The 12562-nt window shown below is 60.8% G+C and overlaps 1 protein-coding gene across 2 annotated transcripts; it reads right to left on the bottom strand.

Annotated features, from left to right (window-relative positions):
* Window positions 1-3511: 3511 nt before the first annotated feature.
* WFIKKN2 (WAP, follistatin/kazal, immunoglobulin, kunitz and netrin domain containing 2) lies at window positions 3512-10222 on the bottom strand. Of its 2 annotated transcripts, XM_045299678.1 has the most exons (3): window positions 10167-10222; window positions 9064-9721; window positions 3512-6233 (listed from the first exon to the last, which is right to left on the bottom strand). In XM_045299678.1, exons 2-3 carry the CDS (start codon window positions 9259-9261, stop codon window positions 4716-4718), a joined length of 1716 nt encoding a protein of 571 aa, XP_045155613.1. In that variant the 5' UTR covers window positions 9262-9721; window positions 10167-10222; the 3' UTR covers window positions 3512-4715. The 2 variants fall into 2 exon arrangements, with proteins under 2 accessions (XP_045155613.1, XP_004707105.2); XM_004707048.2 differs by lacking the exon at window positions 10167-10222 and having other exon boundaries at window positions 9064-9767.
* Between the last annotated feature and the right edge of the window lie 2340 nt (window positions 10223-12562).

Consider the following 12562-nt stretch of genomic DNA (forward strand, 5'->3'; position numbering starts at 1 on the left):
CTATCCTTCTGACAGCCACCCTGAGAAAGCCCCATGTGTGTGTGTGTGTGTGTGTGGGTTTCTGTCGGTGTGTGTGTGTGTGTGTGTGTGTGTGTGTGTGTGTGTGTGAGAGTCGGAGCCTAGTCCTAGTTCCCACTTGTCTGAGTGGGCGGCTGGGGGCCTGCATGCCAGTACTCTGGGCCAGGGACACACAGACTCCAGCCTGTGTGAAGTCAGAAGCACTGAGGAGCTCAGGAGCCCGAGTGGCCAAAGGAGCCAGGAGGTCCCCTTGCTCACCTGCCCATCCTCACCAGCACCCTTGCTCCCTCAGAAGGAGGCTAGCAGGAGGGGCATTTCTTCTTCCTGACACAGTGCTGTCACTTGACCCCGGGCACATACCAGAATGAGGCCATGGCCAAGAATAGGACCCAGGATCCCTGCCGCCCTGCCAGCATGACTCACACATTCCCCGAGGAGCAGGGAGGCGGGTGGAGGAGGCATGAGCAGTGGAGTGGGGACCAAGAAGTTCTCAGCAAGGACAACCTTGTCTGTCAGCCAGCAGGCAGCCCAGCCGCTGCTCCCAGCCCCACCCCTCGCCCACCCACAGGCCCCTCAGGAGCACAGCCTCCCACCCCTGTTCTGCCGGGCAAGGGAAGAGGGAGACGGGGACTTGGAGAAGTGGCCTCAGCTGTCAGGGACAGCCAAGTCTTCCCCAAGGAGCCAAGTCCTTTGGGATGAGCAAGCCTGGGCTGATGTCTCACCCAGGAATCTAGGCCATGCCTGCTTCTGTGTGTGAGGACACCATGTCACACGCGAGGTGGTAAGCCAGCCTTGGGGTGGGAGGTGTAGATGGCCAACCAGAGGAGACTCTTTGGGGACATATAGGGTCCTGATGGGATGGCTGCACTGCACATGTCCTGGCCCAGAGTGCGTGCCTGTTTCATTCGGGGGAGGGAGTGGGGTGGGTGACATGCGCCTGGAGTGCTCGGTGTTGTGTGTCATCAACTCTGACCCGAAGCAACCCTATAGGCCTGAGTGGAATTGTCCCCCACGGTTTCCTAGGCCTCAGCTACCACCCAAAAGGGCAGTGGTTCAAACCCACGCAGTGCTTCCTGGAAGCAAGAGGAGGCAGTCGGCTTTTCATAGGGATTTACAGCCTGGGAAAGCCTCTGGGCCCTTCTACTCGGTCCTAAAGGGTGATCATGAGCCGGGCCGGTTGTACCCTTCCCAGGGAGGGTTGCCAACCTTTCCCGGCAAGGAGCCTCTGCTCACCACTGGTGTTTTGGTTGCAGCCAAGTGCCGCACCATTGTGCCATAAAGGGGCCAAGTCTCTCTGCCGAGGTCCAAACCCTGGCTCTGCCACTGGCCGGCTGAGTGGCCTCGGCAGGTTTTTCAGCCCCTCTCGGCTCAGTTTCCTCATCTAGAACCTGCTAATGGGCCTGTGTGATGAAGACGGCAGGAGACGCTGCCCGGTGCCCGGCACGCAGTGAGCACACACTCCTGGTGGATGTTGGCAGAGGAGCAAGACAGCTGGGAGGGGCACTTCTCCCAGGCCTCAGGAAGTGGCCACGGAGCTAAGTATTTATTCCGTTCCACCCCCTATCCCGGCGCTCGGGCCCCACTGTCCAGGGGGTGACATCAGACTCGGGAGCAGCTGGCCAGAGCAGAGTGTCCTGGGTGGCTGGAGGTGCTGGGGAAGGCAGAGGGTGGAAAAAGCCAAGTTCAGGTGCCCCGGAGGCCTCGGGGCTGGGCCAGAGACAGCTGAGAGTCGAACAGAGAGGGACTGGGGTGGGAAGAAGAGTGGGGAGGGATCCCCGTTAGATGCAAGAAGGGAAAGCCGGTGTCCTGGGTGAGCTGTCCTCTGGGATCAAGGAGGCCTGGGACCTGTCAGTCACAGTCTCACGGTACCTCGAGGCCCAGGCTGGGTCTAGCTTCCTACACAAGATGCAGCAGTCTACCGGGGCTGCCTGGACACCAGACACAGAACTGCAGCTCTGCCTTTATGGAGCACAGTGTAGATGCCAGGTGCATGCAAGGCCCGGGGAACAGAGAAGATTCGAGCTTGGTTTTAAGGATGAACAATAGGTAAATAAAGACCACACAGTGGGTTCAATCTTCTAACAGATTCTAAACCGGTGCGTCCATGTTTTCTGAGCCTCCCTTCAGCCTGCAAGGGCTGCTGGCTTGGATGTATCTGTGAACCGCACAAGAAACCGTTTGAAGTAAAGACTAGCCCTGGGTGGACACTGATGCTGGGACACCCAGGCGCAGAGGGAGGAGGGTAGGGCTTTAGGTCCTGGGCCTGCCCTGCCACTAGGGAGCTGTGAGGGTGAAGAGCAGGCGCTGGGCAGCCTGCCTGGACCTGTCTTGTTCCCCGGCTTTCCAGGTTTACAAGGTTAACGGGGTCTCACTCCTCCAATGCCGCTCTCACTAGGCCTGCTTTACAGACTGGGAGACTGAGGAGGCTCAGAGCCCAGGTTCAGATCTAGGGTTTGACTCCACAGGCTGGGTTTTCTCACTCTGCCAGGCAGGCTGGAGTGTAACAGGGACCCCAGTGTGCGGGTCGGGGTCGGGGAGAACTGTGTGTGGTCAGTGAGCTGTGAGATCAGACTCCCCTGAGCCCCACAACCCTAACAGAGAAACAGAACAGGGCCTTGGCCCTGCTGTCCAGCCTGGCCCCAGGGCTCAGACCCGTATCTGTGCAAATCACAGGGTGATCTGGTGACAGGTGAGGGTGTGAGGACCCAAGTTCGAGGCTGATGTTCATACCACCTTGGTGGCCAAGTTCTGTGCCCAGTGTTTTCCCCACAGCCACGTGAGGAACCCCAGTCCTCTGTCCAGGCAGGGAGTGCCCTGTCTCCCTGCTCCCAGACTTCCTCACACCCTTATACTAGGGATCTCCTCTCAAAGGGAGATTGGCTGGGGTGAGTTGGGCCTAATTCTGCCTCTGGGCTGTGGCCTGAGAAGACCCAGGAAACTGTTGGGGGCAGAGGTGTCTCGGGTGACCTTGGTTCCCAGCCTGTGCCTTCACAGCGGCAGAGCGCCCTCTCCTGAGAGGGCAGCGGGCATGCATGGGGTTCTGATCCAGGGTCTTCTCAGGGCTGGGCCTCACCCAGTAGCCCCCGAGGGAGGAAGGCAACCGGTCACACACACCTTCTCAGCTCCCTGCTTCTTCTCCACCTTGTCACCCCAAGACCCGACTCCATCCATGGCTGGGGCTGGTTTCTGTGCGTAATTTGTCACGAAGTGGGGGAGCACCAGGGTGACAAATTGGAACACCCACTCTCCACCCCACTGCACCCCACTCCTGTGCCTGTGCTGTAACCAGTCACCGGACCCCCTCAGGGCTTTGGCTCTCTTGGGCTTAATCCACAGTGTCCTGGTGACCCCAGACATCTGGATCCTCCGAGCTGTCAGGAGGCTCCAAAGGCAGGGTTCCCCCGAGGCCAGGCTTCCCTTCCTCAAAATGACCAAAGTCAGTTTGGCTCTCCCAGCATGCGCAGCCCTTAACCCAAATGAACCACACCAGGACTCTGGATACAATGTAGCCTTTTAATGGGATGCCTTTTCCAGGACCTGCTACAGCTGTGGAGGGGCTTGAACAGATGAAAGGCTGCGGGGAGGGGCGGGGGGCATGCGGAGCTGACAGTTCCCCAAATCTTCCACCTAGTGATGGGGTCCACACAGGGAGTCTGGAAACACACACCCAATTCCCAGGAGCTGCTACATCCGGGAACCTGCCCTCCCAGGCCAGCTCTAGCGCCTCTCTCTAGATGCCGCTGAGTACCACCAGATGGCAGCTTCGAGCAACGCTCCTTCTCTAACCGGCCCCCCTCCTCCCTTCCTGCTGTCTTAACTCACTCCTACACTGCCCTGGCCCCATGGCCCTTTCTTTCCCTCCACCGAAACAGATCGGCTGACTTTCATCTGCTTGATTTCTAAGGAAACCGCCTCATAGGAAAGCATGCTGTCTGTCAAATGGGACCCTTTGACAGCTATGGGCTGCTTCTGGGGGGATTTGTACTAGGTCACTAGGAGTTGAGCCAGACGGATATAGCCATTCTCTGTGGCCAGGGCACTTGGCACATAGTCAGTGTTCAGGAAGTAGCCACTGAGTCAGAGGGAATGGAGCTGGACCAACAGAACACCCCAGGCAAGAACTAGCCTGTGTCCTGCTAGTGCATTGGGAGTTTTTCAGAGCCTAAGCCACAGTGCAGACCCCTTGTCCCTGCAGCCTCCGCTCGGGGAAGTTGTGTGCCGGGTTACGGATGCCTGCCTCCCGCTTCCCACTGCCCACAGCCCTTAACGTGACAGACTGACCATCAGGATCTAGGGGGCTGGGGGAGAATTTGTCCAGATGGGTTCTTGGGACCTCCTTTCTGTCCCCATCTACCACCTTCACTCCCCAACTCAGTCAACCCTTCCTGTGACTGGGTGCAGCCATCTCTAGAATCCTGGGGGGGTGGGGGAGCGCCTGGGAGCAGTGGGAAGCAACGAGTATGCCTGCAGCAAGGAGGCGGTTGTATGTGTCTGGCTGTACACAGCTCCTTTTGCCCCCTCAACTCAAAAAGACCCCAGGACAAGAAGCTGACCTGGACCCCTCTGGTGACGTTTCTCTCCAGTGTGAGTTGAGATTTCCTAGCTACTCTGACCTTGCCCTGTCATCCGGCTGCAGGTGTTGGGCGGGGTGGGATGGGAGCGGGCAGGGTGGGAAGGGAATGGGGCCAGGTGGGGACTCAGGGGGTGTCCAGCTCCTTGAGGATGTCGCAGGTCTTCTTGTGCATGATCTCACGCAGCTTTCTGACCCGCCGGATGCTGGACGTGCCCACGAAGCTGTCGGGACGCAGCACGGCCATGCCGCCGTCCACCTCGCCCATGATGATGAGGGGCGTCTCTCCGGCCGTCACGTTGGGGCAGGGGCAGGCCCAGTCCATGTGGAGCAGGGTCACCTCCAGCGGCTCCCGGCCCAGGAACTGGAGGCCCATCTTCTCATCCTTGAGGACCTCGTCCACGGTCACCAGGGCTCGGCCCGCATCCGGCTCCTCGGTCAACTCGGACACTCGGCCCAGGATGACAAAGTCGCTCCAGCAGAAGCTGGTCACGAGCTTCTGCCGAGGCTTGCAGGCCCGGCAGCGCTGGTTGCCCCGCGGGAAGGGGCAGGACTCCTCGCAGGACTCCCGGCTCTCGAAGTTGTTGCCATTGCCCTCACAGCCGCCATAGACAAAGGGCTGGCACTGGCCCGTCTGGCCATTGTAGGCCCAGCGAGGGGCATAGGCCTTGCAGGGCCCCTGCAGGGCGGGCAGGCTGCACAGGGCCCGCGGGCCTCTCATGCAGGCCTGCACGCAGGCCTCGTAGGTCTCAAAGTGGTTGCGGCTGTGGTCGCAGTGGCCGGAAGTGAAAGTGAGGCAGTTGCCGGCCTGGGTGTCAAAGTACCAGCGGGTCTGCTCCTCGCCGCAGTCCTCCGTGTCCGGGGGCTTCAGGCACTCGGCTGCGGGGAAGGCGGTGCCGTTGGTCCTGCTCTCCGAGGTGCCCACGGCCTGGCCAGGCCTGACCACGGACAGCGGGAAGTCCGCGCGCAGGACCCCGGCAGCATTCCGGGCTGTGCAGGTGTAGATGCCAGCGTCCTGGGGCTGGGCATTGTAGATGACCAGCTGGCCAATGTTGGTGACCACCACGTTGCCACGCACGTGGTTGGGCCGCAGGACCACGTTCTCCCGGTCCTCCAGCTGCTTCTCCCACGTGACCTCAGGCCGGGGCCGGCCCACCACGTCACAGAGGAAGCTCACCGTCTCGCCCACGGTGACCGACTGGTGCGCGGGGTGGTTGAGCAAGGCCGGGGCTGCAGTGTCCAGCGCCGGCGTCTCCGGCGAGGCCGTGGTGGGGCGCACAGTGGTCTCAGGCAGCGGGGGGCTGGTGTTGGGCCAGGTGAAGTGGTAGCGACAGGTGACCACGGCCAGGGTGACGCCCTTAGAGCAAGCCTCGGCGTCCATGTAGCAGCGGTTGTAGTAGGTGAGCCCGTCGGAGGCGCAGGTGAAGCCGGGCTCCTTCTCGCAGCGATCCCTGCACTTGCACACGGGCTGGCCGTCCCAGATGTCGCACTCGGAGCCCTGCTGCAGGCACATGAAGTGGTCGCACGTGGCCTCCCTGGGCATGCCCACCGGGCCCTTCTTCCCGTTCACGTCCATGTACCGGGCCGCCACACAGCTCTTGGTCCCGCACACGTTGGGGCAGCACTTCTCATAGGTCTCACACTCCTGGAAGGAGCGAGGCAGACGCTTGAGCAAGAAGGGGGAGCAGGAGAGGGTAGGCTCGACCCGCCCACCCACTGCTTTGGAGGAGTCAGGTAATGGGATCAGGAAGCAGCATGTGCTTACCAGGCGCCAGAGGCTGGTCAGCCCAGTGGCAGGGGGCCTGCCTGCAGCACTTACTATGCAGGAAGCATCTGCCCACTTAGTTCACCTTCCTCACATGTCTAAGAGGGCGTACAGCCATTAACTCCCCTTGACAGGTGACTGGGACTGAGGGTAAGTAACTTGTCCCAGGTCACACAGCCAGCAGTGTGGGAAGAGATCAGCCACAGTTGCTGAACAGTGGCATTTCCTTACGACCATTGTACCAAGGAGAGTGCAGTGGCTCAGAGAGGGGACACCCAAGTCGCCGCAGTGGGGAGGGGAAGGCGGGCTTCCATCCCCAGAGAGATGTGAGTCCAAAATCCTTCACAGAGCTACCACAACAGGGCCCAAACTCGCTGCCATCCAGTAGATACCGACTCACAGTGACCCCATAGGGCAGGGTGGAACTGGCCCCGTGAGTTTCTGAGACGGTCCCTCTCTATGGGAGTAAGAAGCCCCATCTTTCTTCTGCAGAGTGGCTAGTGGATTTGAACTGCTGACCTTCCAGGTCACAGCCTAACCCACAGTCACTGCACCACCAGAGCTGGAGGTGTCAGCAGCGTGGCCCGCATGCTTGTCTCTTTCCCGTTCCCTGGTCAACTTGAAGTTGTCATGCCAGCCACAGAGAGGGCAACGTCTAAACCCGCAGGGACAGGTGTTCGAGGCTGTGTGTCCTGCCCTCCCCTCAAGGACACACACACACACCAGAGTAAAGGCTCTGATGAGGCCTTCCCCCAACAGCCCCCCTAACTAGTTGACCCCAGGTCTGTCTGACAGAGTGGAACTGGGCCCTGCAGGGTGACCTTCGGAGACGGCTGCAGATCAGAGGTGCCTCTGAGTGGATGCCCACCGCCAGCTTCTTGGTTAAGAGTCGAGCGCTTCACCACTTGCACTACCACCCAGATTCCTCCAAAGCAGTTGTGCGGGCCCGAGGATGCCAGCTCTGGGCACCATGGGCCATCCTAGGCACGGATTTCCAATGTGTGGGGGCATTCCACGGGGGAAGCCACGAGAGAAAACAAACTGTGCGGCAAAGGTCAGCAGGACCGTCAGCGAGGACTTAGCGGCCGTAATCCCCTCTGCTTTGCTGTGGAGCCACGTAAGGCATTAGTTTAATTCCTCAAAATTAGCAGCGTCCTCCTGGAGCTGGTATAAACAAGGATCTCACGAGATGCTTGCTTTCAACAGTAACGCGGGTGCCCGCTGGGCAGGCGGCCTGGCCCGCTCCTAATCCTCAGGCCTGGTAGTAACTGTGAGTCCCTCCCACGGGGTGGGGGGGTGGGGGGAGGCTGGCCTCTTGTCCTCCCGACTTTCATTTCAGCCTCTCTGACATTCCACATCGGCTAAGCAAGGGGACAGCCCCCACCCTGGCGGCATGGAGCCGGTCGATTGACTTGTTTACTGTTCCCCCCTCCAGCTCAGAATGAGGACTCTGTTTTGCAGCCCTTGTTTGGCACGGACTTCTGGGCCACCCCAGGGGAGGCTCTGGGGCAGGGAGGCAGACGTCAGAGTTGGGGCCTGAGAGGGTAAGACCTGGTAGGGGAGTCGGGGGCTGGAAGCAGGCCCAAGGGTTCTTCTGTTCATTAAGAGACTGGGCAGGCAGCAACTTTGAGACTAACAAGTTCAGTTAGTCTCAGGACCCCAAAGACGGGGTCCTCAGGCCTGAGAAAACCTAGAGGGGCCCTCGTGCATGTCAGGACCAGGGATGTACCATGGGTGTCCGAGGACGCAGTCTCACATGGGGGAAGCACACAGAATCAGGCAGCGCCACCTCGCTGCCCCCAAGTCCCCGGCCTTATCAGGCTGTGCCCTGCAGCTGGCTTTGGGCCCAGGCAGCGGGCTCATGACATGACCTCCTGGTGACGGGAACCCTCGGCCGTCCTTGACTCCTTCTCTCTCTCCCCACTCCGCACCCCACTGCCCGCTGGCAGCGCATGGCCTCAGAACCCTGAGAACAGAGCTCTGGGCATTGTCAGGCAGAGGCCTCCTCTCGCCTGGTGTCCCTGAGCCCCCTGGGGTGGGAGGAGCCGAGGGAGGCCTCTGCCAAGGCCTCTCCTGCTCTGCAATGCCCCAGCAGCGCTCGGGGACTTGGTGCCATTCGAGAGCTGGCCAGACCATCCATGCCAGGGGAGCCCCATCCAGCTCCTGGTGTGAGCCGGCAGCAGCATCCCTTAGCCTCAGGAGCGACCACCCAGTAGCCCGGTGCATTGCCCTGTGACGAGGAGGATGCAGGAACCCGGAACATGCATCGCCCCCACCCACCACGGACAGACACCCCAAGTCGAGTCCCACCAGGCCGGCTGTCTTGCCTGACCAGTAGTAGCTCACCTGCTGGGGGCCACCCCAGGGGAGGTTAGGGTGCAGACAAAGCCAGGTGGCTGGGAGGGCAGAATGGAGCCTCAGCCTCGTTGGCTGTCAGACCGATGGTTCCAGCTCCACCCTTCCATCGCGGCTGGCTGGATCTTCCTAGTGGCTGCTCTAACTTGCAAAGGGGATACCGCTGCCTGGCTGGCACATCTCTGCCAGCCCATGCTGCGTGCCCAGTGCCACGCTGGCTTGTGAGGCCAGGAACCCGCGATTTCCAGCCCCCCATGAGTGTGGCCACGACACCGCCCCTTCTTCCGGGCCGCAGGTGCCAGACAGGCACACTCCTTGTGCTCCCCTGCGGGCACTGCCCACGGCCCCCACTCACCTGGTCCGTCTCACACTCGCGCTGGCAGGTGCTCTGGGCATCCACCCACAGGTTAGGGTTCAGGTCATTGGGGCAGATGCCAGCGTGGGAGTAACGGATGGGCGGCAGGGCTCCGCCTCGAGGGGGCCCCCCAAGCAACAGCAGTGCCATCACTTGCCCCCAACGGGCCCAGAACCAGCAGGGACCCAGGACCCACATGGTGTGGTTCAGTAGTGGCCAGAGACCTCCCTGCGCTGACAGCGAAGCCCAGGGCCCACCGGGTCTCCTGCTTCTCCAGGGACCGCAGACACCTGCCCTCGATGCCCCCGCAGGCTCCCTCCAGGCAGGGGTAGGGTGGGGGCGGGGGTGGGGGCTGCAGCTCAAGCTGCCTCTATGAGTCTGCACAGCCTGCTGGGCCGCCGGCTTCAGATAAAAGGAAGATCTGGGCGGAAACTCCCTCTCCTGGGGGGGTGCAGCCGCAGCAGGGGCCCCGGCTGGGTTCTTCTGGGCGCAGCCGGGCGGGAGGGAGCCGACCTGATGCCTGTCACAGGCTGGCTGCTGGAACCTGGTCCGTGGCCGGTCGGTCGCAGACTTGTTGCAGGCTGGAAGCAGTTGAGGCGGCTGTATCTGGCACGGTGGGGCACCTGCTTGTTTTTGAGCTCCAGGGGGCCTTTAACCCCTTCAAGGGCCAGAAATGGCATGTGCTTTAGGGGAGCTGGCTCCAGGACACGAAAGCTCCCGGTAAAGCTGGGGTTTATTTCCCTTTCCCCACCCCACTTCCCTGTGGCCAGGCCCCCTCCTCCCCTTCGGCCACCTCTAAAGAACACACAATCGCTTGTTACAAGGAGGGACCTGCAGCCGCTGCCGCCGCGAGGTTAGCATCGCCAGGCCTGATAGCACATTTGAGAGCAAATGACGTGGAAAAACAACAAGTTCACGGCCACTCTAGGGCGGGTGTGAGCGGGCTGTGCTCTGTAAGCAGACGCCTACCCCAGCAGCTAGGCCTTGGTAGGGGGCGTGGGCGCCTACCGCTACGTATCTCTCGTATCTCCTGGTCCCAAGCAGTTCATGTCTCAGGTTCCAACCTCACCGCATTTTCCCCAAATCATTCCAGAGATACATACCAGATATGCTCCCCTCCCTGGCTGCCCTGCCGGGAGGGATCACATTCCTTGCTCCTGGGGGACACACTTGTTGGCTCCAGGAAAACCTACATGGTACCAGGGTCTCCAGAGCGAGCTGGGACCACCCAGCTGCCCTGGTGAATGGCGGCCTTCGCTGCCAGGTATCGAACCCTCTCCCAGGGACCAGCCCTCTGCGGGTGTGACCCCTCTCTCCCTCTGTCCACAGAGGAACAGGCTCAAAGTCAGAGATGGCAAGAGATTTGCCCAAGGTCACACACACATCATAATAACAGACCTTATATATGGGGCTCTTATATATGTGCCAAAGGAGCCCTGTTGGTGCCCTGGGCTAAGCATTGGGCTGCTAACCAAAGGGTGGGTGGTTTGAAAACACCCGCCACTCCACGGGAGAGAGCAGTGACAGTCTGCTGCTGTGAAGATAGGCAGCTTTGGGAACCCCACGGGACAGTCCTACAGCGGGGTCTGCCCTACAGAGTGGCCAAGAGCTGGAATACACCAAATGCCCTGGAGCGTGGTTTTTAGTGTATGCGTCCTGCGCTGTGGGCCATTCCGCTCTGTCCTCTGTGCTATAGATTTGAAGATGCATGCACAGAGAGGGTAGGCAACTTTGCCCATGTCACACAGCTCCAGGATCCTACCAGGACCACAGGTAGTGGGCAAACCAACCGGCAGGGGCCCTTGGAAGGAAGCCGGCTGACTCCATTCATCTGTCAGAACTGCCCCAAGGGGGTTTTATTGGTCTGGTTTTGTCTTTTGGAGACAATGGGGGGCCATATTCGTTGAGGAGCCCTGGCGAGAGTCAGAAGCTATCTGGGAACTGGGAGGACGGCCCCACCACGTGGCAGAGCGCGAGTTGTCTGGAGCACACCACAGGAGGGTGAGCAGGCTGGGTGTCACTGAACCCACGGGGCTGTAAGGTGGGGTGGCCGCGTTCCCCAGAAGAATGAGGGGCCTTTTCAAGGCCAGACCTCAAACCAGTAATGGAGGAGCTAGCTGCACACACGGGAATAGAAGTGGAAGTGACCGGAAGGCCCCGGGCAATGCTTCCATTTTACAAGATGGGGGAGCTGAGTGCTGAGCCCCGGCTCCTCCTTCCTTCCTCCTTCAGGGCTGTGGGACCTGACTGAAGAGGCAAGACGATTCCTTGTCCACCTTGCAGCCTTCCCTTGCAGCTAAGAGCCGTGGTTTCTTCACGCAGGGCCGATTCCTCCCCAGCCTGCGGGTCCTGCGTCAGAACCTGCCTCTTCTGCGCCTGTCGAATAGCTAATGAAAGGTGTCAGACCCTAATCCTCTAAATTATTGGAATACACTTCCCTCTGAGGCCAGTCCCAGTAATGAAGCCAGACAGCAGGCGACGCTGGCTGCTTTGAATCTCCTGTAATTTTATAAACCCGTGTTCCAGCTGCTCTGAGCAGGCCCCGCGCACGCGGCACTGGGTCTCACGGGTGCGCGGCCTCCTTTGATGTCTCAGAGGGAAATAGCTGGTGACATATTTCCAGGCAGGACTGAGAAACACTGTCACAGGCCCATTGCGGGAAGACGAGGATCCGGGGGGAGGCGGTGCTTTCTGGGGCGTCACTGAGATGCCAGGCTCGGGGTGAGGGGCCGGACTGGTGGAGAGAGGGCCTCCTCCAGCTGGGGTGGGTCCTGTGCCTCGGCCTCTCCCTCCCCGGGCCTCATCCCGGCTGCCCTTGTTCCAAGAGCTCTCAAAACAGGGTTGGGGGCCCCAAGAACACTCCCGACTCTCCCTCTCAGCCCGTCCAAGTCCCACCAAAACACAGCTCAGAATAATAAATAACATCTGAAGAGGGCTGTGAGCACACCCTGCTTCGCGGGCGGCATCATTCTTGACCCTCACGCCAGCCCCAGGATGCAGGCGGTAGGGCATGGTGCTTCCCTTGTGCAGAAGAGGAAACGGAGGCTGGGTGAAGCTGGGCCTGTCTGGGTCCCCTGGCCTCGGGGAAGCCCCCCACCACCACCACCGCCCACCCAGCAGCTCCCTGACCCCCAGCCCAGGGACCCCCCAGCTGCTCCAGAAGGGCTCCCCACTAGGCCCGCTGACACCCCTAAACCACTTGTTGTAAGCTGCTTCGGGTGCCCTTTGAAGTCTCCCGGGGGTGGTCCTTCCCTCAGAACCGCTGCGCCCCTCCATTGTTGCCCTGCCCCTCCTGTGTCTGTGTGTCTGTCTGCCTCACCCTCCTGTCTCCGTGGTCCTGAGGGCCCAACCTCATCAACCCTTGCTCCCAGCAAAGGGTCCCCAGCAAGGCTGGCTCAGCTGTCCACTCCCACCATCCACTAGGCCTCCCACTCCTCAGGCCTTGTGGGTGTCCCCGTCCTTCCCCCTGCCCCAGGGACATCAGGCACAGCTCAGCCCC

The sequence above is a fragment of the Echinops telfairi genome, unplaced genomic scaffold, assembly GCF_000313985.2.
Source record: "Echinops telfairi isolate 266 unplaced genomic scaffold, ASM31398v2 ScPeMD7_7458;HRSCAF=8496, whole genome shotgun sequence".
Classification (NCBI taxonomy): domain Eukaryota; kingdom Metazoa; phylum Chordata; class Mammalia; order Afrosoricida; family Tenrecidae; genus Echinops; species Echinops telfairi.

Coding starts and splice junctions, on each gene's coding strand:
- WFIKKN2 (XM_045299678.1), bottom strand. CDS start 9,261: ATGTGGGTCCTGGGTCCCTGCTGGTTCTGGGCCCGTTGGGGGCAAGTG. Junction 6,234..9,063: donor GCGAGTGTGAGACGGACCAG/GTGAGTGGGGGC, acceptor CGCTCCTTCCAG/GAGTGTGAGACCTATGAGAA.